The sequence below is a fragment of the Sphaeramia orbicularis genome, chromosome 5 (genome assembly GCF_902148855.1).
Source record: "Sphaeramia orbicularis chromosome 5, fSphaOr1.1, whole genome shotgun sequence".
NCBI lineage: Eukaryota > Metazoa > Chordata > Actinopteri > Kurtiformes > Apogonidae > Sphaeramia > Sphaeramia orbicularis.
In genome coordinates this window covers 47,527,720-47,553,382 of record NC_043961.1, presented here as the reverse complement: position 1 = coordinate 47,553,382, position 25,663 = coordinate 47,527,720, and the positions used below count along the sequence as shown (strand labels likewise).

Genomic DNA, 25,663 nt, shown 5'->3' with positions numbered 1-25,663 from the left:
TGGAGCAGAGGGTGTTGATAGATGTCGCTGTCATTACTCCGTCTATCGAGTGGAGTGTGCGAGGAGACACTTCGCACAAAATGGCCGGCCGGCGAGCACCGACAACATGGCTCCGGCGCCGTGCGGAAGAGGAAAAACCTTTCAATGTGTGACAATCAGTACAAAACGTCCTGACACATTCATTTGCTGATCGCATGTGTTGTTTGGGAATAGCTTACTGGCTTTTAGGTAGTGACACCGTCACCACAGACAGTACAACTGCAGCGACTTCAACGCATCTTCACAGCAGACTGGACTGAATGAGCAATATTTACACATTACCTTACACATCGTATAGGAAAAAGAGAAAAAAATGAAAAAATATTTACAACATTGCAAATCCCACACTGAGTATGGGCACCTTAACACAACCATTCATATACTGTTACATGAGTGCATCGATTCACAGTCGCCACAATAAAATGCTACCATCGCATGTTTCTGCAGACCGTGTATATACCACATGTATAATCGCAACATAATGCGGTTGCTTTTTTGCTGTCAACCTATCAATCCTAAAACTAAACTTGGAGTGCAATCATAGATGAAACATCCTTTAACCCATAAAAGACCAAAACAGCTACTAGCAACCAAAAGCACGTACTGATATTAAATATTTAGTAAGTGTTGGTCCACTAATCCTGTTAATATATGTGAAGAATTGTGGTAAAATGCAGTTTGTCATCTTTAAATCATCATCAGATATGACCCATTTGGACATTCAGAGGCTTCGTAGTGAACGTGGAAACACTGTCATCTTCTACAACACTGATACACCAGTAAAAACCCATGGATTTTGATATTTGACAGTCAATGGAGACAATTGTTTTTACATTCAGCTGAAAAAGTTACACTTTCTTCAGTTTTATCTGTTTCTGCTATAACAACCTTTGAATTTACTCTGAGTTTTCATGAACATCTACATGATTAGTACATCAAATATAATAAAGTACATGATTTACACTGAAAAATGCCAAATTCAGAAGATAATATCAAAATAAATGATAATAAATCAATTAAAAAAGGTTAAATATAGAGAAACATTCATTTGGGAACTGCAATAAAAGTAGCACTGGGTCTTTATGGGTTAAAGGAACCTGAATATTGAGGTCTGTATTTGCAATGTTACATTAAATGCATCTATCACTGTCCTTTGTCATATCTTTGTTTTAATTTTTGTCAATGTTGTGATGTTACCACTAAGATGCAAGAATAATTTCAGACCTGATCTGACAGTGAAACATTATTTTATCTCATCTTATAGTCGGGAGGGGGTTGAGATGAGTGATGGATGCACAAATCGAGTAATTTCCCCACATCATGGGCAGTTTGCATTATGACTTGTAGGTTTTTTTAGTTTCAACAGTTACTTTGGGTAGGGTTAGGAAAAAAACTGGGCTGGATTCAGTCATATTACTGTATAATACATTGTCATCTTAAATATTTGAGAGTAAAAAATTGTCAAAATACCAAATTGTCAAAATACCAATTTCTCTCCCCTAAAATTCTACTTCAATCTTTGTCAGGGTTTATAGTTGACTATAAGTTAAATAATACACATTTCCCCTTCTGTAGACAAAGGTGAGAAACCTCTTCAGCTGTCTGCAGATGGATAGAAAGATGAATGAACACTGAAAGTACTTGTTTTTGAGTGGAGGGGGTGGGTGACTTTTTGTTCAAACACATCTTTTCAGACCTTTTTCTGTACTAACTCCAGCCCTAGTCTCTTTCCCTAAACCCAACCATCTGTCACGTGAGCCAAAAACTCAAATAATGCACAGTTGTTATTACATTACAGCCGTATCTAAATGAATGGTTTAAAATGTCCATTCATGTAGATATACTAGGTGTAAAAATGTGTGTGGTTCCAGCACAGGGACATGTGTATACGTGGTCTGCAGAAATGTACATTGTCAGCATCTGAATGGCAAATGGGTTTTCAAATCCACTTTACTATCATGTCTCCCTAGTCTACACAATACTTATCAAATACAGAAGCAACAACAGCATTACATTCATATAAATAATAACAATAATCCAAATATACCCCAACAGTCACTTCAGCACTTTCGGCTCCAATAATGTTTAAAAACTGAAGACCAGCTTCACTGTGCGTCCTTATCAACTCCCTTTAACGGTACAATAACTGTCCTTGAGGTTGTGACACCAAATCCCTCGGTATCAAACAGCAGAGTCTCTTTGTACACCGTCTTTACAGGTTAAGGGGGTCCTTGGAAGTCCATGGATTCTTTTTTTTTATAAGGCCCAGGAGAGTATAGGGTTTCGCAGATAAGAGGTTTATCAGTTCATCACTTTCCCTCTTTAAATGGCACAGACGGAGAATAAAGCCGATGTATGGAAATCCTCCGTCTTTGTTTACAGTTCGATCAAAATGTCAGAGGAACAGATGCCAACAGGGGAGGGATCAGTCAGTCAATTGATTGATCGATCAGTCAGTAAATGTTGGCTTAGAGAATAGAAGCACTGCTTCATTCACAGAGTAGTAGCCTCTAATCCAGGACTGAAGAGTTTTAGTGTATCTTTGATTAAGGGTTTCTACCTTTAGTATTTTAACACAAACACAAAACGTCTATTGTCTATGTTTTAATATCATAAGATAAATGGGTATGTATCAAAACTGGCATTTTGTAATCATAAACTGTCTGAAGGCAATATGTAATAAATTTACATTCATTTTGTGGTTAAGTATTACAATTGTGGTGGATATTACAAAATTTGGGAACACTGCACTTTTAGCAGCTGCATTTTGGATAGAATAGGCTGAAGCTTTTGAAGAGCTCTGTCAAAAGACCATGACAGAAGTCAACTCTACAACAAATTCAAGTGAGAAAGAGTTTTAACAGGTCAACTTTTGACATGGCGTTCCTGAGTCAGCTGTAGGATAGTTATAAGGTAAATATGTGGCAAATCAAATATAGTGTCTATTTTAATTAAGTTAATATTTAGTTTGATGTAACTTAGCTGTTAAAACTATGATGTCTGCAAATGAAGACATTCATTTTGCAATTTGGTTACTGTGATGCACAATGTTTTTACATTTTCATCGTAAAAACTACAAATCCCACATTTTGTATAAACAGTGGTAAGTTATAAAATGTGGTAAAATGTATAACATATTGCGTTGAAGCTGTGTATTATTAGTTTTATGAAGTTACAATTTGAGCTATTACATAATGCAAAGTTCTTAGAGTATTGGCTATTTTAACAATTACTCATCTCTGACCTATAATGAATGATTTTTTTGTTAGCAATCAACAACTACAGTCTGAGGAAAGGCACGCTAACAGGAGCTAAACAGAATCACATTTATCTACGTCATTTGTTTTATTTTAGAGATACAAAAAAAAACTTAAAATCAATTGTCTAGCAAAGAATTATTTACAAATGGATCTATATTTGATCATTTAGAGTATGTGTATAAAGAGGCTGATGAATGAAAACACACTGTGTTCTGTGGACTGGAGGACCTAGTGAGAAGGGGGAGGGGCTTGTCCTCTATAGCCAGAGGTGCTCTACATTCCCATCTGCTTGCTGATGGTTGGAGATGATGTCTTGAGGGAGTAGATGGCAAAACTTACGGCCCAGCCGCTCTCTCTCTCTCTCCTCTTTCCTGTGCAGCAGGTTCTCTGTCGGAAGTAATGAGTCACGTCAGCAGCATCGCAGCCCTGCAGTAACGGCAGGAGAGGAGGGATGGAAAGGAAGGAGGAGATGGAGGAAAACAGAGAAAAAAAGAGAGAAGGGAGCGAGGGGATGGTGTGTTCATCTGATCATAAACAGTCTTTAGGCTCTGCTCCCGGCTCATTCTCCATCTATCTGCTTCTGTTTCCTCCATCTGTCCATGTGTTTCCTTCTCCCTTGTTGCTTAAAGGAGAAATAGGACAAACAGCAGAGTTCTGCATGGATTTCACTCCTGAATCCGTCTGTCCTCAGAGTCACACCGCTCTGCTGCCATTGGGTTTCAGCTTGATGACCCATTCTCCTCCTGGGTTACTGTTGTATAAATCCAGAAGGTGTGTGTCCGGATCCAAACAGTGCTCACCTGCAGGAAACAAAAAAAAATACAATGTTTTACACCAAACGCCCATATCTGTTTTCTTTTTTGAACATTCACCCATAGAAATAGGGAAGAGCTTCAATACAGTCAGTAGATAAGTGTGACCTTCTGTTGTTTTTTTTTTCTGTAGACAGCATCATGTTCAATATCACAGAACCAGTGAACAGTTAGAAAAATAACATTACAACTTGTTACACTGGTCTACAATTTTTTAGAAATGATTTGCTTCAGAGATTAAATGTGCTAAATGTTTCGTATTTTAATAAGATTAATTGGAAAATAAATGACAAAAGTGCCGGTTTGCTGATGTTTTCAAGGTATATGATTAGATGTTATTACACATATATATTGGTCTATGTACATTTATATAATAGTTTTATAAATCTTCCACTAAATAGAACCTGTAAAGTGAATGTATTCTAATGTGCAGACAGTGTTTTGAAGTAGATCTTGTAGCTCTGAGACAAATATTCCTTTTGAGTCAAACCCATTCTCTAGTTAATTCTTGAATTTCACATTTTGACCCAAGGATGTATCTTGGAAAGTTCAGCCAACCTGCATTTTTTACTTGATTTTTCTTTATCAGTGACTCTCATGTGGTAAAATTTCATTACTTTTATTCTGGAAGCATTTTCCTTGTAGACCAGTGTTATTTAGATGATTTGGTATTTTTTGCATCAACAAATACTTTCAAATATACCTGATGGACTGTTTTTAATTTTGAGTGAATATTGTCAACTTCTATGCTGCAGAACTCCAAATACTTCAACTCTTACTACCGATTGATAGTGATTTTGGTTGTAATAATTCAATTAAATATTAATCAGACTTCCAAATTAACAGTTAACTAGTGATACATGCACTGGTAGAAGAACTAAGTGGTTTAGAAAATGGATGAATAAGGTGGAGCTACAGCGTTCACCCCCCGTATAAATCAACACCTCATCTATACATGAGTCATTTTGGGCTCTAATGTGAAGCTTGGAAAGTTTTCTCCCATTAAGTTCAACTGGCTGAACTTTTTTGTTGACTTTTTGTTGTTCCATGTGTCAGCTCTCCTGTGAGAGCACAGACATGTACGTAATAAGCATTTGTCTGCTCTGATAACTGCAGATGCACAACTCGTGTCTCTTTGGCATTCACACAGTTCATTACATAAGACCTTGCTCCTCTCATCAGCTCAATGAGCATAAAGACATGCAAATGTCAGCACTGCTCCCATCCCACAAAATGCTGCAGATACTTTCACTCACCGATGTTTCCTCCCACTTCATACAGGGCACAGTCTGGAGAGGCCACAGAACCATTTCTGTCAGGAGACACAGAACACATACTCCATCTGTCAACCATCCTTCAGGAAATGACCATAACCCTATCAGACTGAAGCCTAACATTCTCAACTGTATTCTTATACTCTGTGAAGTTAATGCTTTTACAGTCATTGGCGAGTTTTAAGGCTGACACCAATTTTGCTTTTGGAAACTTTGCTGCTTTTTTTTTTTTAACCTACCTTTCCACGTGTTTCTGAGGTATACTGAAGAAAAATTATAGATATTTCATAAGTTTCAAAGACTTGTAATAGCAAATAAATCACATATATGCAAAGAGTCAATTTGAGTAATAAACAGGGTGTTCACAATGTCTCTTTTCAATTTAAAAAATGTATCACAAAAGCAATTGATGTTAATCAGATTTGTTCTGTGTAGTCAGTGGTTATGAGAATTTTTAATCACATTACATCAATGACCTGAAGCAAGAGATCACTGATGATCACCATTGATACAGCGAACATAGCAAGAAATCCAATACTGTCATGATGTGCTTCATGCAACAAATCTGTGGAAATTATTACAAAATGTCAAGCAATGTTTTTAACCTCATTTAATACACCTCTATATGGACACCACTTCATTTGCTTTTGAAATAAATTTCTTAAAATGTAAAGAGACTTTATGGACACCCTGTATGTTGTGATCAGTTTGGCATCAAGTTCAATTCAATCTTCATGTTCTCACATCACATGTTATAGATATTTCAAAGCCCCTGAATGAAATGAGTTAGTTACTAAGTGACAAAGTTCAGGTAATATATTCACTTTGTCATTAAAGCATGAAACTTGGCAAAGTTTGGATGGAGTCATGGCAAATTACACTGGATGGTGACCATGGCAGCCACTCACACAGATAAAGTGATGTCCATTTTCAAGTTCCAGGATCAGTGACATGACACCACACACAACATCATGAAATGTTGAGAATAATCATTAATGGTGCATTTACTGAGTTTGAGGAGGTATCTGATTACTTAGGCTTTAATAACACTGTTTGTCAAATCCTATAGTTACATACCATCATCCTCTTACAATAATGGCTTAAGTCACAGTTTTCAAGATTTATCCAATGTTTTTGTTTTTTGAAAAACTTGAAAATTATGACTTAGGTCATCATGTTAATTGGATGACGATACATTTATTGTAGCCAAGGTAAGAACTTCACCATTAACTCATCCCCAGAACTGTTCACTATGTTGTATATAGCGGTTCTATACTACAAAGGTATTAAAATGACTCGACGGCTGATATTAGTATGTACTCATGAGGAGTTCATGTGCAGTTTTTATACCTTCGCATTTTGCCTTTTCCATTGTCAGGGCTACGAATGAACTGGCGTTGGAACTGAGCGAGCAGGTCTGAGGCTCTGGAGTTGATCGTTAGGTGATACTCCATGGTGCTGCTTAGCTGATCTCCAGCCTGAACCTTCACTGTCCTCAATGGCTGCACGGCACAAAGAACAAAAAACAATATTATAGATATGGGTGATAATAATGGTGAAATCGTCTGCCTGAGAAGCTTTTTGTGGAATGAGCATCAAGAGTTCAACTTTTACTGGTGTAAAGTAAGTCACTTCTCAATATAGTAACTTGGTTTAAGACTCACTGTGTGACTGTTTAAATCAGCTCACCTCGAAGGTATTTTTTTCTGGTTTTTCCCGGCTGTCTGTGTGAATTTTCCTCAGCAGGTTCTTGATGCGACGGTCATAGAACTGGTACCGCCGGTTGCTGTTCTCAGTCAGCTTACGGACTTGGCTCATGAGGAAATTAGGGACCTGAAGAGAAAGACACAAAGACGGATGATAATTTTCATGGAGACTGGCTAATCCTCTAACCTATAATTCTACTGAAGTGGACACCAAACTTCAATTCTTCAAACAAAAAAAAAAAAAACTCATTTAATTTCTCCATATACAATCTGACATGTTGCTCCGCATGTTTCCACAGTAGCTCAAAATGGACCAAAATTACCTTATTTTTTCACTTTTATAGCATGTGGCATACAGTGTTAAGTGACATTACCATCATCTGCTATGATCAAGTGCAAACCAGATTTCATCTTTTGACTAAAAAGCACAGAGCAGGAAAAGAAAAAACAATTACTGGCTCTAATAATGTACTTTGGTTTTAGCGGCCTCTATAGGTAAATGTGATGACAGGGCTTTAAAATCTGCAACTCATGTCCCTAATTATTACATACTGAACCTTTAATACAGTCTTACTTGTTTACTACAATCTCTATTACCTATTGAAACTCAAAATAATATGAGCAAATTTTTTTTAAACGATGAAAGCATAAGAAAAAGATGGATGCAGGCTTCAATAGTGTCATAATGGTAAATGATGTTTTTATACATATATTAGACTTCATACTAAACTGTTACCTCAAATTTTATTTTGGGTTTCACAGAGGGATGATCTTAGTAAATGTCTAAAATTTGCATGTCTTTTAAATTTGCTTTTTGGAACAGTGGTTTTAACATTTCACAGTGGACCATAAATGTTGAATGTACTGAATCTAATATCAGTGTCCACGTACGGTCCAGAGCAGGTCCTGGTAGCGGATGAGGAGTCTCATGACGTCGGCTGCCTTCTCTGCCTGTCCTTTCTCTGCTCCCTCCGTCAGGCGGCTCGGGACGGCCTTGTGGAGGAAGAGGTTCGGAGCCATGATGGTGGCCACTGCCCACAGGTTCATCCTGTTCCTCTTCTCCCTGGAAACCACTTTACTGAGGAACTCAAGCAGAGCCTGGCAGACACACAGATGGAGACACAGATACAGACTCAGAACACCATGAGTATTTTAGTCTCTGTCAAACCGAACACAGCACAGAGGATGAGACTTTCCATTTATGCAAAGTTCTAAAAGACTCTTAACTAGACAACGTGTGGAAACTGTGGATGTTTGAGTTTGTTTGATACTTTCCAAATGGAAAGAGGCCACTTATACCGAAGCACAAAATGGAGAAAAGTGAATTATCACAGTGACTGAATAATCCCCAACACCTCTACACAGAAGCCTGTTAATGCAGAGTACGTTTCAGCTGGCTCTACTGGAGTCAAAGTAATTTGCTCAGGTGTGTTTTGTGCCTGTGGATGCTTAAAGTGTGAGTCATGGTTAATGGCTGCCGTTATATAACGGTACAGAGTTTTTCAAATGTCAGTTAAGAGCAGAGCAGTACAGTACAGGCATGAATATGTATACGTATATGTAATATAAAGGATGAATATGTGAGATAATGTATTTCATGCAATTTCTCATCAACATCTCTCTATCTTTTATTAAAAACAAAATCTCTGTATTATCTGATAACACAACATTTAATTATGTAGACAAACAAAAAAACACAACTAATTAACACTACTAGAAATAAATGATTCCTTGTATTTTATACCATAAACACTTATTTCATATTGTAGTTATTACTCTGAACATTACAGGAGTCATATTTTTGCAGTTTCTTTTGTGTGTCATGTCAAAAAGAGTGATTTTTTTAACAAGCAATCACTCTTTTTATGGGCCTATTTAGACTGAGATCAGAGTCAATATCATAACGATCTAATATAATATTTGACAGTTTTAATGACAAATTTTAATATTCACAGCTACTGCAGACAAGGAATTTTTGTTGTGTTCCTCGTATTCCGTATCTGTGTATGAGGGTGTGTATCTATATACTGTATGTATATCTGTTTTAATATGTAAATGCAATAAGATAGAATACAATAGAACTAGTATGGCATATATAACTTTGAGTGGTTTTGTTATAATGTTTCTTTCTTTAATGGCCCCATTTTTGACCCCAGGCAATAGGAGGTAGTCACCAAGGCACAAGGCATCTGATCTCTCTCCTACTTTTTGAGATAAGAAATAGTTTTGGTTTTGTTCTAAGCATGTTTTCAAATGCCATCACATTTACTAAGGCTGTTTTATATTTATGTTTGTCCTGTTGGCGTTCCTGTATGTTATTTCTGCTCTCTCTAAACTTTGAAATAAAAAGTACAATGCTATCAGTATTTAGATATTTTCATTCAGCTTACTTGTTAAATATATGTGTGTACAGTTGAGGAAATATGTCTTGGTTGGATACCAATAGAGTTGTCAAAAAAAGTGGGAAAAAAGCAAGCCAAAAAAACAAACAAACCACATTTTAATCGCATTCTGTGATGCGGCATGAGCTTTGTAAACATGATGGTATACCAGAGGATGAAACGTTGCTTGAAAATTTTACATAATGAAAATATTGTTGATCAGATAACCATTCTGGGCACTTTCTGCTGTAAGGAATCTTTGTACCATCGCAGCAGGACTTCAAGCCTGCAATATGAGCTCACCATAAAACACTATATTTAGACACAAACTGAGTAAGTACATCTGCGTATCTGTGTCGATCTGTGGCTGACGAACAAACTCTGTCACTATGTGAACAGCAGTAAACTCCCTAAGTGGGTCAGAAACTGGATGCTAATTTTTCCAATTTTTTTGTGTCATTATGATTTAGTTCAATGTAAAAGGGTTGGTGTTTTTTAGATGACTTAGCCTACAATGTCTGACTTGAGAGAATGTTTAGGGAACGATGGTAAAAACACTAGTATGATGCAACTGTAAAAATTTTACACCTATTGTAAAATTTACTTAGAAAAAGTGAAATTCCTCATAAAACACCCTGTACAGTTTGGCACTAATGGAATGTTCTGTTTGTCATAATCCATTGGAGGAATCATGTCAGTCAACTCAGCTGTCAACATGGTATAATATTTCTCTTTCCTTTACACCTTTTGACACGTGTATTCAGTTGTGCTTTTGTTTTAAAATGACCTGACATGAGACAAGCATAAAAATGTACATTTTAACCAACCTGATGCATGAGTTTTGAATTGATCATCTTTAAAATTTTCATTTGTCCCTGATTCATGCATTAATACATTATTAAATAAAGTGAAGTTTTTCCTAGCCACTGTCACCAAGTATTTGCACTTGGAGGATTCTGTTGGGTTCTGTAATTTGGCTTGAGAGTCTGGTTTCGACCAGCTCTATATGTAAAGTGTCATGAGATAACTGTTTGATTGATTGATAAATATTTGGTAAATCCTGATATATGCCATTTGTTTTATATTACATAATCTCTAAGAATGAACTTAATTACTTTTCCTTTACACTGTTTTCCAACATTAGTTTTGCATATTACTTATAAATTACAAAATGTGAGTGTTGTTACATAATGAAATGAAAATTTGTTACACTTGCCAAGTTTATTATATAATGCTGTTTTTGTACATGACATACACACATGTGTCATTGTATTAGTTATGTATGATTCCTCTGGCTCATGAAGTGGATAGTTGAGGTGCTGTGGAATCTGTGTGCGTTTGTTACCTTCAGTGTGTTCCTGTTGGGCTCAGGCAGCAGCAGGATGAGCAGGTTCAACATGTGAAGTTTCTGTTTCAGCTCTGTAATGTCTAGAGACAGAAAAGGTAAGATATGGTCTTAGCACACACACACACACAGACACACACTTCATTTCCTCTTCGTGGCTGAGAATAATGGACGTCTGCAGATTAATGACATGTGTGACAGGTGGCCATTAGGTTTGTTAGCTTATGTCTTTGCGGTCATTCGTCGTTTATCACTGAGCACACTGAGCGCTGATTCTCCTCACAAACTACACATAAGTGAGTCATCAATCAGATTATATTAATACCAGTTCATTTTTTACCTTATGGTGAAGGAAAAACAACTACTACTTTTCAGGATTCTGCCACTGTGTATGTGTTTGTGCCAGTGTAGTGATGCTTTTTAAACATACTAACACTTGTTCATTATCTGGAGCGTTGATTTCTTAGCTGGAGCACAAAAGATAAGCCTCCCACAGCGCTGTCATCAGGGTAAAGACATTTGGGTAATTACAATGTGAACCCTGCTGAGAAGAATAGGAATGCGGCCGGTATGTCTAAGATGTGTCAGATAAGGACAAGAGGAAATGGTTGTGGATGTCTATTTTATGGTATTTAGATCCAACTAGAACAGATAAGGGCCGCTAAAAGATGATATATGTAACAAATACAATAGAAATCACTAAAAATATAATACTCAGTGATTTTAACATGTACGTTATCTGCAAAATCTGCTTCAAGTATGAACAATGTGCAATAAACTGGTCCCTGCTAGTGTTGTAGTATTATATATGATGTTTTTATTCATTTACTGCTCCATTAGTGCCTGTTCCATAGTTCAATAAACAGCAGTTTATCATATTCTATATGATCATCATTTGTCTTTAGCATTACTGCCCTGTGAGAACCAGGTATCTCTAAAATGCCAGCTTTTCATGAGCTCATGAAAACATGCCTGTTTTGAGATTTGTGATAACACATCTTAGCTTGCTACTTCAGTTTACCACAAACACATTTGGAAATACATGGGTTTCACATTTCACAAAAATGCAGTGGAGTAAAAAATAAATTATATCACTGAGATGTAGCGAAGCAGAAGTAATAATACTGCATAAAAGTGAAATATTCAGGTAAAATACAAACACTTCAAACTTGTAGTACTTAGGATAAACTATTTCATTCCACTGCTGAATATCAGATCATTGTGGTCATTGGTTGTCTCACATGACTGTCTCTTGATAACAAACCTCACCCAAAAGCTCCAAGTGTAAACTGAGTGTAAATGTAACACAACACACTTCAAAGCTCACAGATCCAACAAGATCTGAAACACTGCATACAGCTTGGAAAAAAACACACACAAGGTCTATAGCGAACCAGTATTTGTGAACTGAAAGTTTAATTTAGACTTTCATTATGACACACTAAATGTTTTTCCCACGGAATAAAAAGTGAAAGTGACTGACCTCTGACAGCGCTGAAGGTGTTGAGATACTCGGCCGTGAGCAGAGGAGCCGGCAGCTCTCGGATGAACTTCTTGAGCAGAGCAGCGGCGTCATTTGGACTCACTTCATCCCAGCTCACCTGCCCTGAGTAGAAGTTCATCTCTAAATTTTGCTGCAGCATCTAAGCACAGAGAGAAGAAAAAACAAACACAAACATTATCAAAAAAATGAATTAAACATGTGTACTATTGTATTATTTTGTAGCTGATGAATGATGGTTATAATATATGATGATAAATCGATTTATTATTTACAGTAATTCTAGCACCCAGAAATATCACATTATTCACATTCGAAAGGTCTCGATGTAGGGAGGTATTAATCACCCACAAAATTGGCTCTGGAAAAGGATTTTAAAATATACTTACGTGTATGACTGTAATTTAGAAAACAACTAACATTTACTCAGTAAGAACAAAAAGATATTCTTAAAACAGTCTTAGACAGTCTGCTCATCTGTTGCGGTATAAAATATTATTTTCGAAATGACTATACAGCTAAGTATAAAATGGCAAGTCTTGGTAAGGCTAGGAGTTTTTACATACATATATTATTTCTTGATAGTAATATTCATTTACTCCTTACACTGTGGATGTTATTAACAGGAATAATTGCTATCATGGTAATAGCAATTTTTATACACATTCAGAAACCCTGGATTAGATTTTCTAATCAGATTATTCATGAGATTGTAAAAGACAAAAAATAATAATTCAATTACTCTGTTCAACATTGTGATTGGTCTTATGTTTTGTTAAATGTTAAATGGCGCCCTCTTCTGGTGGTTTTCATGTAACTGATTCACCATCAACTCCACGTGGAAGGGATTAAATGCAGTATTATAAGGTCTATTGATTTAGTCCCTCGAGAGCTTGTGTTCCCTAAATGTCAGCTGTAGTTAAACATTTCAGACGTGTTTCAGCATCAATTTTCTGGCTGTTCTATAAGTCAGGACAAGGTTTTTTTTATTTTGTTTTGACGCAGAGGACAAAAGGTAAGGTCAATGAAAGGGGGGCATCTTAAAGATGTTGTGCTTCACAGATGAGGTGTGAAATGGTACCTTGATTCTGGACTGAGACCCTGGAACCCGCAGAATCCCCTCCGAATCCACTCCTTTCTTCTCCAAAAATGACAACAGCTGCAGTGAAAGAGAGAGAGAGACATTATCAGGGAGTGAAGTAGATAAGAATCTCTCGCTCACCTCTACTGGTTATTCTCAGTAACTGCTGCTACATACAGGGCGTGGTCCTACGACAGCACTGGGCTGTATTATATATATGCTCTGGGTGACGACGTGGTTTGGAAGCCTATCATACGAAAAAAATGTACTGAATGTTTAATGATCCAAACACGGAGTAGTCATCAATCATTTTAGTGTTTCAAAAGCACCAAAAAATGACAGCTGAGATTAGGATTCTGATACTGTGCATTATGTGTACACTCTATATTTAACTCAGTTCAGATCAGGTAGCTTTATTTTTCATCTGTAGGTAGACAAGGCATCCATCTGAGCAGACACTTTATTTAAAAGACAAACATAAAAAACACTAAATGCTTAGTCAGATATTAAATAGAAAAAATGTGACTGTCATTTGAGTAAACAAAATCATTTTTACACCGTTTTCTTTTTCACCTTGGGACTGAAGGGGAGAAGCTGGAATTGGCTGTGCAAAAGGTCAGAGTTGTCAACAAACTGGACCGCTGAACAATGAGTTCTGATTTTTAAGATAGGTTTCCAAACAATGTCAGCAAAGACAAAGAGAAAATCAGTTCCATAAAAATATAATATACTATGGTATGACTGATTAGATGTGAAACTAGGAAAATTTTCTCAAATGAAACTACCGTCTGTGCCCTTTTTTTGCTCATGACTTCACAATCTGCTTCAAATTTCAACTGTCCCCAGACATTTGTGTGATTGCACATGTTCTGCTGCCTGGCCCTTAATGGATGTGACATCATGTGTGTGTCATCTAAAATCAATTCTCTCATCTTTGGTTTCCAATATGTTTCATTTATTTACTGCATGTAAACTCATACCGCCTGCAGGAAGAGAGGAGTCGAGGTGTTGGGCTTCACTTTCTGGTCGTTTTCCAGCAGTGTGGCCAGCGGTACCCCAAACAGTGTACTCTCTGTAAAAAAAAAAAAAAAAAAAACATATTATTAACAACAGTTAGAAGACACACCTATTTTTTTTAATATCATTTTATTCTTTTCATTTGGAGAGATACTTTACAACAGACATCTAAGCACATTTGTATACCCTGTCTGAAAAATCAACAATGGTAAAATATGAAATTTAACATATACACATTCCATCTAAGTTTTCTGTATAGAAAAAAACAAAAAACAAAACAAAGACAACTGTTCTTAAAGTAAGACTTTCCCCCCTTTTTTAATATATTAAGAAACACCTAATTTTATTGGATTGTCTCGCTTCTTCTGTTTTACATTATCATTATTATAATCATTGTGGAAAATTCGATGACATGTGACTATGATCGCTAACTAGGCTGAACTTTGCTTATGATGTAATATTTTAGATTATGTCAAGTCTATCCTCTACACTTCTCCTCTACTACTTTAACCTAAATCAGGGAAATTGATGCCTAAAAATAATAAAGATTTTTAAAGAAGTAATCATTTTTAGGTAAGTTAACAACGTAGCTGTACTCTGATTACCACCTTTAAACTTTTAAAGTTAAATCTATCCCATAATTCAACAAGGTAAGTAAATGTACTTAAAACATTATTGTCAGTCAATCATGTGTTTATACTGTATAGCGGACATCCTCTTATAGTGTTTGCCTATCATACCTGGGATTTTCCTCTTGCCCGTTTTATGTCTCTTGACCTCCAGCTCTAGAAGGTCACACAGCGCCGTCATGTCAATGAGAGCCAGCTGACGAACCTTCTTCATGTCGGCGTGGGAAAGATCCTGGATACGAGTCACTCCAAGACGGCACTTTGGGCAGATCACTCGCTGAGATGGTAGAGAGAGAGAATGAGAATAGACGGAATTAGAGGTGAGAGTTACAATGCAGAAAACAGAGTCGATATCAAAAGATACTGAAGAACATTTATGATACTCCTTTAACTGATACTCCTATGTGTCTGAGTCTTTTTCAATGTATAACCATCTACTAATTCCAAATTGTTTTGTTAAAGCACTTCATTCAACCTGAATTAGGAAAATAAATCTGCTGGACTGGACAAAACAAGCATCCTTTTGTTCTGGGCTTATTCCTTCATTCCCTTATTCTGCGCAACGCTCTTATCCAACCAGCAGCAAAGGGCTCATTGCAACAGGCTTATATTATGGTAGTGTGAATTAACAGGTTCAAAAAGAAATATCCAACCCACTCTGACCCAAACACCCAAAAATAAACTGATCCTGAAATATATACTGATCTCTGTGAAAGATTTTATGAATAGTTTGTGTGATTTTCACTAATCAACAGCTGAACCAAACGCAGATGAATGGAACAAAAATTATGCTAATTCTTCTCCCACTTTGAAAGAACATTCAGACTCCTGTGGTAGGACCTGCAGACACTGTGGAAAATGAGTGGGTGGTTGTTTGGGTGCTTACAGGCAGGGTGCCATCTTCTTTTCTGCGTTGGTTGTAGCTCTGTGGTAGTTTGGCCTGTTTGAGGAAGATGACAGCCTGTTCGCAGTAAGCCACGTCGGTGATGAATATCTCCTCTTTGGGAGCACCTCGCTGATGCTCTGGCGTCACAGCTGCCCACGAAAACAAACACATCATGTTACGGAACTTCACTGCAGGGGAAAAACTCCAAGAAAAAGAAAGAGGAAATGAAGAAACTGTTTTTATTTTCACCTTCCAACGAAGGAACAAAACAAAAGACAAACGAAAGACAGTGTCATGGTACTTTTTACAGTTTATTTGTGAGTTCACCTGAAACATAGTAAGAGTTTGATGTGTAACACTACTGTACTGCACTGTTGGATATGTGCTTATCAACCTTTTTGCATGGATGAGAAGCTTCACAAAGTACGAAGAAATAGCAGAATAAAATGTTATTGCTTTACATTAAAACTATGGTATTTGATCCCTGTCTTTCCCAAAAGTCAGATCAGAGGACATATGCATAACAATATTATGATTTGTGAATTAATTCATAACTGGAATTAAAATACTTTGAAAGAGTTTAGAAATGTTGACCTATGTAAAATGCAGAGGTAACAGATGTAACAAAAAAAATGGCACAAAAACAAACAAAAAGTTAAAAGATGAAAATCACTGAAGATGGCATATACAACTAAAAATTATGTAACAAAGTGTAAAAGACATAAAAAGAGACTTTCAGATGCACTGTTTTGCTGATGAAAGTCAGTAAAAATATAGACATTATGACAAACCAATGTGTATTTTTGTAAATCTGGGTCCTGATGGAGACCTATAACTTCTTTGCTCTAAAGGTGAAAAAGTTTGGGAACCTCTGTATTTACTGAAACAGAATTATTTAAAGTTTAAAGGCCCAGTCTGTGTATGGTGTTATTTAAGATTGACGTTGAGCAGAAAAAATATTCAGGTTAATATTTCAAAAATAATAATATGATAAGGATCAGTGCCCTGTTGCACAAGCAACTGCACTGTACTGTTTCAAATAGTAATATTCACAATATGAATTTTACACTGAATTGTGTATCCGTACTTGGTAGGCAGGGGGTGGTTGATGCTGATGGTGGATTTACATAATCCAGGCCTTAGCCAACAGAGACCGGAGTTTGCATCTATACTCCCCTACATTTTTATTAGTTTTTGAAAATAATAGGATGTTGGTTTAAATGACAGATTGTGAGTCATCTCTTTTCACATCTCTTTAGGTTTTTCAGGTATTAAACCAGAACTTACATAGGAACATAGTTTCTGCCACACATTTGAAAAGTGCCATGAGTGGTAAGAACATAGGGCCTATGAAGTACACTTATTTAAAAATGTTGATATGAAATATACTCTTGGTTCAGACACATTGTTTACAGAAACGTACAATGACAGCATCTCACTCTGGTGACTTGTTTGGCTCTTGAGCTCAGCAGAGGGTGAACTTAGAGGGACTTTCTCAAGCAGCAGCAAGGAAAGACTCAGAGTGATCTGGGGATTAATCTGAACCAATTAGAAGACAGATAACAGGATGTGGCATGAGCCCTTATCAGCCTCCTGCAAATCTGCTGCTCACCTGACTCTTGGTTTAATAGTAGCGCCAGTTTGCAAGACAACACATTCTGACACTTCTTTAATATTTTTATGACTTCCTTTAATATTTCCCAGTGTCTTTTTAGCTGGATGTGGCATTGTGGTGCAGATTTTACCTGATAGGGGTGTTTTGGTCACAGATGCCATGCTGTTATGAGCCAGGTCTTCACTATGTTGAGAATCAGGCATTCGATTCTGTGAAAGAGAACATTTATTTGTTGACCTGTTACAGTAACTGGCAAAATAAGAGTCAATACAAATATCAGACCTTTAATATTTTCTCTAGCACTGGGAATAAAAGCCTTTTTGTTGACTAAACAGATGGATACAAGTGTTTCCATTGAAAAAAGGTTGAGATAAAGATCAGAGGAACAGCAGCCCGTGGTTATTTGTACAAAGCGTGGCCTTTACATGTGATTTGCCTTTTGTTGTCATTGGTCGGCCTCTCTGTATGAAGAAGTCATCGACTGGCAACCGAAAACCACCAGGGAGATGACTATTTGAATCACGCTCCAAATACAGCCTCAACATTGACAAGCGTCGGTGTGAACTTACATAAGCAGAGTAGAAGTGCTGAAAGTAGAAACCTATGCAATGAATTTGTGCATTTTCAGGAGAAGTGAAAATCTGTAAGCACACAGTATGAATATGAGGTTATCTACATATACTGCGCTTCATGTGCATCATGTGCACTGAGAATCAAAAACAATACGGAGAACCTTGTAACGTTTTCTTTTTGGTAAATCTACTCAAATGCTACGATTGTTAATAAAAATAAGGTATGAAAAAACGCTTTTGTTGACTGAAATCAAAACACAAATGAGGCCTTACAAAAAACATTACTAAATGAAACTATATTCTGTTTGAAAAACTAAAGTGAGAGAGAAAATGTCTTTAGTTTTCATCTTTGTCAGCTTCATTTTGTACGTCAGATTAGTTACACCCTAAAACACACTGACTGAAATGCATGTTTCACAGTTGTACAGTTGTACAGTTGTCCATCTGTTATGCTGAATGTTTTTGAATCTCGCCTCTGAAAAATACTACGAAAAAAGATGCAAATTAACACTGAAACTAATGCAAAGCCGACGAACAGATACATGTTTTGTGCGATTTCACTCAGAGAACACTTTCCAACTGAACAAAGTTTAAAGTAGTCCTGACCTGAGTGATGGGGGAGTTAAAGATATCTCGAACGTCACGGGGTGGGGGTTTGTTCCTCTTGCGGAGAGACAGGGTGTAGGAATCGAGTCTGCGCTGGACGGCCTCGGCCTGCGTCCGGGTCAAAGTGGACAGCAGCACTGTGTTGTCTACATCCTCGCTGTCCTCGCTGATGAGATTGGACAAACCAGCATCAGCTAGCCACTGCTCCTCCTGTTCCCCTTCTGAAGCACAAACACACAAACAACAAACATTAGATTAAAATAAACAGCAAAAGTGTACAAAAGATTAGTGGGGCAGTAGGTAAAATTCAAGTCTGGGACACTGGTGAAACCACAAACTCAAAGCTCAACAGCTCCCATAGAGCATAGTCCACAGGTTTAAAACATTACACAGATGTAGATGATACAATATAAAAGGGATGTGGTGATTTTAACAGCTGTAACACCGGACATGGCTACATTACTGCTATGCTAAGGTGATGTACTAGAGACAAGGAGAAAAAACAACAACAAGTAGCCTTTAAAATAACGCCTCTGAGGTAATCTATACAATGGCATCAAAGTGCCAGTTGAGTTGAAGTACCAATGGCTGATTCCATGAACTATATATAGACTGAGGAAGAACCAGGCAAAACATGGTCAGTAAGAGTTGACCATTTTGGTCATGTTGATGTGGTGTTATTACTTAAATAAGGTCAGTTTTGTCATAGATTGTTATTTATTGTATTTAAGATATGCTGCAGTACATTTAGACATTTGGATTTTTGTTCTTAGTTTTTATGTATCTGCAGACATTCCACAGAATGCATGGTCATTAAGAGACAATTTTTTACCTGTGTATGCCACAACAACATTAGAAACATGATGAGTTTAAAGGTCTTAGCAGCAATGAACTGAAGTAAAACAATATTGGTGCTCTTCAAAACAATATTGAGAAGTTAGACACACACAAGATCTAAAATAAGGACCTCAGAGGGTTTAAAAACATCTAAACATGACATCAAAAGTCTCTGTTCAAGGGTAAACCTAACACAGTCAGGTCATTTGATCAGCCACTAAAAAGAGCATTCTAATGAAGTCAGCCATTCATTCATGAATGGATATTTGTCTTTTGCATATAAAACACATCCTGCTACGAGTGTTTGATAGTGTTGTCATGGTGATCGGAGCTACTTTGCTGCATGAGGGAAACCTGATGTTGCCATGGCAGAAGCAGTACTTTGTGGTGGATCTCAACACCAGCTGTGTTAGCATTAATAACTCCATTAGATTCATTTATGGTGGGTTCTCCATTTAGGATTTGTGAACGTGTGAGTGCAGGATTTGTAGTGTTTACCTTCTGACTGTCTAGAGTCTCTCCTGGTGCCGTCGAGGTCTGAGTAGCCACTCCCCTGTCGGATGGTCTCCACCTCACTCCAGAATGAGTCCAGGCAGAGTTTGTCGGGGTGCTGGTCCAGGTCCTGGGAGGATGCAGAATGGCTGGTACTAAGTGTGTGTTCAGCGGCTGCCTGGTCCTGCGGGCTGGGCCAGGGCTCCACACTCATCTCGGTGGGGCTGGGATCTCTGGTGCAAACATACACACACGGAAAGAAATCACACGCATGCATGCAATCAAACGCGCAGAAACACAAAGACACATGCAAAGCACGAGCGAGATGATGGAGACTGAGGTGACGTGAGGACGATGAATGAGGCAGCAGAGCCCAGAGGGATGGTGAGACAAAAGAAGAGGGACGGAGGGAGGGCTGGACTGAGGAGAGCGGTGGAGAGCGTGGACACAAAGGGGGGTCTCTATTGTTCCTTAGAATGTGGCCTGGAGGCTCAATACCCTGGCTCATCCTCTAGATGTCACTATAGCAGCGTGATTAAGTTTTCCACAGGGTTCCACCCCTCAAACATTGATCCAAGTATGAGAATACAGCATGTTACCTTTGAACAATGGCAGATTGATTACATAAAGGACTCAAGAGTAAGAAAATCTAAGAAAACTTTACTTTTCTTTTCCAATCCAAACACAAGCAGGGATACAATCAACTGCTTTTCCTACATGTGACAGTTACTATATTTCAGTTTTTATTGAGTCTTTCAGTTTTGTTTTTGATTTATGCATTCATGAAGCATTTTAGTTTTGGTCTTTTGAGGTGATGCTTTTTTCAAAGGTTAGTTTTTATTTTTATTGGTATTTCTTATTCAGTTATATTTCAGGTATTATGCGGAAAGTCTTCCATTGTAAAAATCAACACACAAAGTCAATGTTGCACCGAATTGAACAAAACCTCACTTGGACAAAATCTTCTTTGTTAAAGAGGGAAAACCAAAGAGCTGTTTACCAACTGATATGAAAATACAACACAATTTTAAGAGGTGTCAAATAATGGATGAAATTAAATCTGCATTATTGTGACACCTAATATTCCTATAAAGTGTCCAGTGTATTGTATTGTATTTCTCTTTATTTTCTTTTAAATTATTTTTTAAAAAATCATGAATCTCACCATAAGTGATATTCAATGCATAATTATGTATGTTGCAGTTCTAACACCACTGTTATGTCCATACTGAATAAATGAAGTCTATAAAAAAAAAGGGCTTATTCAAGACCACATCAGCACCAAGAACCATTCAGAGAGAAAGCCTATTTTCTTTTACCTCACACTGATTTGTTCATTGAAAACAGACATCTATATTTATTTCTGTTTACAAGATGACTTTTTTCTGCCAGGTTTAGTTTCATTCTTCGGTAACTACAATAGCCCTATTAAGACATAAAACAGAGGACACTGTTCTCAAATGACACACACTCAGCTGGTAGATGCACAGGCACCCTCAAGCTCTAAAAAAAATATGACCTAATAATTCAGACACAGGAAGTGGTCAGCTGACTCACTCCGCTGGTTCGCAGTTCAGTGACATTCCTCAAGTCAGCGAATCACAAGAGACATATGATACTGTACTCCAGCAGCGCGCCAGATGGCTTCACATGCCAACAACTGAGGAAAGATAATGCTTTCATAGTTCCCAGTTTAACCAGAACCAAAATACCTGGCATGTTTCAGCTGTGATGCATTGATCTTAACGAGCTTTTCCACATAAATGGTCATGGCAACGATATGTCAGTCGAGACCAGGTCGAATCCGGTTTGCATGGGTTTTCTAAACTGGTTTCATGGTGTTTCAACATAAAATGGAAGTCAGAGTCAGTGGAGAACTGTTCATATCCTTACCTCTAGTACTACTAGAGAAAATACTCCATTTGTAGTCAGAGATCTGTATTCAAATCTTATTTCAGTAAAAGTATGTAAATACTATGACCCAGATTCAATTAAAGAATGAGAAGTCAGAACAGTCTGTGTCTGGTAAAATGGTCACTATCAGTGTTTTATCATTATAATATATGATGGTTTTATTTATGTTGCATTTAACAGCGTAGCTCATTTACTTTATATACTGTGGGTCAGTTCAAAGCAATACAGCAATTCATTATATTCTATAAGATTTGTAGCACATTGTAGTTTATTTGTCTTTTGTGATCAACACATCTTTAAAAGTCAACTTTCCATGAGCTCGGAATAACAGGTCTGTTTTCAGCTTTGTGACAAAGCACTGTCGAGCAAATCTAGTAGGGTTTTTAAAGAGTTTTTTAGTATAAAAAGGAAAATTTTTAACTGAACAAAGCCTTCACTTAATCACACAGTGAAAATCAACACATTTGGAGATACGTGGCTTGTACTGTACAGGAAAAGGATAAAAACTGTAACAAAAACTACAGAACTGAAGCCGTGAAGGTAACATGTTTGGCTCTCAGATGCAGTGGAGTAGAAGTAGTATAAAGTGGCATGAATTAAAATACTCATGTACAAGCACCACAAATATGTACTTCAGTGCAGTACCTGAGTAAAGTAACTTCCACCATTGGTCAGAATTGTGATCATCATACTGTCAGGATGTAAAACAGAGAAACAAAAAAGGCTATTCTGAAGAAAGATTAAGAGCTATCATCCAATTTTCCACAAATCACAATGATTTTCACAGTTTAAACCTATTGCTTGTTATCGTGCTTATTATGTAAAATGTGTTTTGTTAAGATGAACCAGTGTGGTTACATTCCAACATATAGCAAAATAGTATATCATCCAATGTGACAGTCCCATTCAGGCAAATCAGTTGGAAAGGTGTCAAACATTTCAGTGGTTTGAGCTTCTTTCAACAATGCTTTTTCAGTTAGACTCCACAGAAAATCCCATGCATTAAACCAAAATAAAATCAGAAAACAAATGCACGGAAATTCCCTTTTTTTAGCTATTGATCTGACACTACAGACCTATGACGGTAACTAATAACTGACTGCTCTGGAAATTATTTGTCCGCTCAATTTACTGGTGAGACATTTCAGAAAAACATCAGGATTTTCCAGGTGGCATATTCAAATTACTTGTTTCAAAGGTAGACCATTATAAAATGCAGAAATGATTTCTAATATTTGTGCTTTGTTTACCATACATGCTTCACTTAATATATTCTCACAATTAATTGATAAATTATCTTTTTAGCACTAGTTAGACTATGAACATTATTCTTTATTACTGCTTAGTGTTCTATCTGTACTAGTGAAATAAACACTGTACATACACAAAGCAGATGAATGCTCAAATGGCTCTGCATAAGTTAGTAGTTTAAGATGTGCTCTATGTGCTCAAAATGTGCCAAAACATACATTTAAGAATCAAAACTGGGGGTGAAAAGTTTTTTCCATATCTGATTTTCTACATCTACTGTATATCCCACTGCCATAACAAATGTCTCATCCTTCTGCTCTCATATATGCCTAAAAAACGTCAGAAATCTGAGGTTTGCTGATAACTCAACAGCAACTTCAGCATTAATTAGATCTTGTTATCAACATTGTGAAAACACCTTTCATTTGGTTTCGGGTTACAAAGAAGAATTGGTTTTATGCCACAAAAAGTATTAATGTCATAAAATAAAAGTCAAAATGTTAACTCTGCATCTTCTCACACATTCATACAGTTTCACAGGTGCATCTTCAACTTCACTGTACTTTTGCCAAAACTCCGATTATTTGATTCTCCAGATCTAGCTAGTTACGACTCTTAAATCTGTGCCATCACACCTACCTGTGTTTTTTCTTGTGTTTCGATGGTTTCACATGCCTGCCTCTCGTGGGGCTTTGAGTCGGACGGAGTCTGAAACGGTTCAACCTGCTGCGGGAAAACTCCATGGTGGACCCAAACCTGCTCACCAGTACCTCCTCTCTGCCTCCCATATCCACAACACCAAAGAAACCCAGGAATCCCAGTCCGACACAAAATCTATTAGCACTCCCCAGTCCTGGTAGTTGAACACCATGTGAGTGCGGAGCGTGTTGTGTGGGTGTGTGAGTCTGTCAGCTGCTGCAGTTCCTCTAAGTGATAACATTGAGTGTTTGAGTCTTTACAGCAGCTTGAGGCTATGTGGTTGGTTGTGTGTATGTGTATGTGTGCGTGTGCGTGTGCGTGTGCGTGTGTGTGTGTGTGTGTGTGTGTGTGTGCATGTGGCATGATTTTGAGCTGGAATGCAAAAGGGAGTGACGACCTCGAATATCAACACATCGTTCACACCTGTCTCCTCCCACACATCTTCGAACTGGCACACCCTGTCAACACCAATGTTAACGTCCTCTCAGTTTCAATCAAGAATGTATACACGCAAAACATTTTAACAAATCACTTAAAAACATTTTGGAGGAAACACAATAGGACTCTGTTCTATTCCAGGAGAAGTCTATTAGGTATGAATGAAGACCAGTTGTGTAGCATGATCTCTTCCACTCACACGATTAATTATCAGCTCTCTGATGAATAAATAAGCCATTTTATCACCTCTTTTCTTTTACATTAATTCCACAGTTAAGTTCACCAAATGAATCACAAGCATGAAGACGCCCCCTCTCATTTACATGAATAAATCTCTGGTCTCAAATTAGAACATATTTGTCATTGTAGCTGCAGTCATGACGTGTCATGGTAAATCAAATCATGCCTTATTTGCAGAAGGAAACAACTCACTATTGCACCATTCTTAGTTGCATTAATACCACTTCAGCTCTAGTCGTTAAACTAGTTCAACCTCATGCTGGAGTAGATTTAAAGAACTGATGTAAATAACTGTCACCCGGCTGAGTCTAATGTGATGGATATAGGGTAGAAAAACGCAAAGCCGGAGAAAGGTGCTCAAGTTTGTCGAGTTCAACAAGACTGTCAGCTTTGTCTGAACCCCTCAACCCCTCACACGTTCACTGACTCATCATCTGGTCTGCATACACTTGTCATGCTGTTGACAGCCCATAAAGTAAAAGAGGTAGGGATGTAAACATACGTAAAGCCCCAGGTGATAGACCTGAGGCGTCAATCAAGTTGTGGTTTACGGTAATACAGCATAAGCTTTTTTAGGCTACTGTTTGAAATGCCAACTGAAAAAGACACAAATGAATCTGAATTTACATCACAGAACTCTGTATTGATAGAACTACTGGATGGTGACAACTCACGCTAAGAGCCAGATATGCACATATTATAAAGATCTTAATGCATGATGATTTTATTGCAGCCTAAACTAAATGTTAGTTTTGATAACAAAGGAAATGCCCAAAACTTTGCACCCATTCCATACCTGATTCCAGTCTCCAGCTGACCTAATTTTTTGAGTCCAAACGTAAAATATCTATACATATATTCTATGATGCAACATGAAAATGTGATGCTACAAAAGACCCTTGTCATTCATTTAATGCAGCAGCAACTTTGCCATTTAACTTGACCTTGTTCAGTAAAAGCTTAATTTCTGGGAGAAGGCATTGGTATTCAATGACAGTGACATTCAATGACACCTGTTGTACATCTGCTGAGGGTTGTCTTACCCTCGACAACTTGTCACGTGCCTCC

The 25,663-nt window shown here is 37.3% G+C and overlaps 1 protein-coding gene across 1 annotated transcript; it reads right to left on the bottom strand.

Moving 5' to 3' along the window:
* Nucleotides 1–2,285: 2,285 nt before the first annotated feature.
* On the bottom strand, nt 2,286–24,217 carry arhgap40 (Rho GTPase activating protein 40). Its single transcript, XM_030134653.1, has 15 exons — nt 23,858–24,217; nt 20,060–20,286; nt 18,725–18,945; nt 17,677–17,755; nt 15,932–16,080; nt 15,157–15,322; nt 14,380–14,471; nt 13,400–13,477; nt 12,301–12,460; nt 10,818–10,900; nt 7,983–8,189; nt 7,075–7,218; nt 6,736–6,887; nt 5,368–5,423; nt 2,286–4,099 (listed from the first exon to the last, which is right to left on the bottom strand). Exons 1-15 carry the CDS (start codon nt 24,004–24,006, stop codon nt 3,993–3,995), a joined length of 2,070 nt encoding a protein of 689 aa, XP_029990513.1. The 5' UTR covers nt 24,007–24,217; the 3' UTR covers nt 2,286–3,992.
* Between the last annotated feature and the right edge of the window lie 1,446 nt (nt 24,218–25,663).

Bases quoted from the DNA above. Each gene is read 5' to 3' on its own strand.
- arhgap40 (XM_030134653.1), bottom strand. From the start codon at position 24,006: ATGGGAGGCAGAGAGGAGGTACTGGTGAGCAGGTTTGGGTCCACCATG. The intron at 17,756-18,724 runs GTCAGGACTACT...TCTCTTTCACAG, and splicing joins TTAACTCCCCCATCACTCAG to AATCGAATGCCTGATTCTCA. The intron at 12,461-13,399 runs GTACCATTTCAC...CTCTGTGCTTAG, and splicing joins GGTCTCAGTCCAGAATCAAG to ATGCTGCAGCAAAATTTAGA.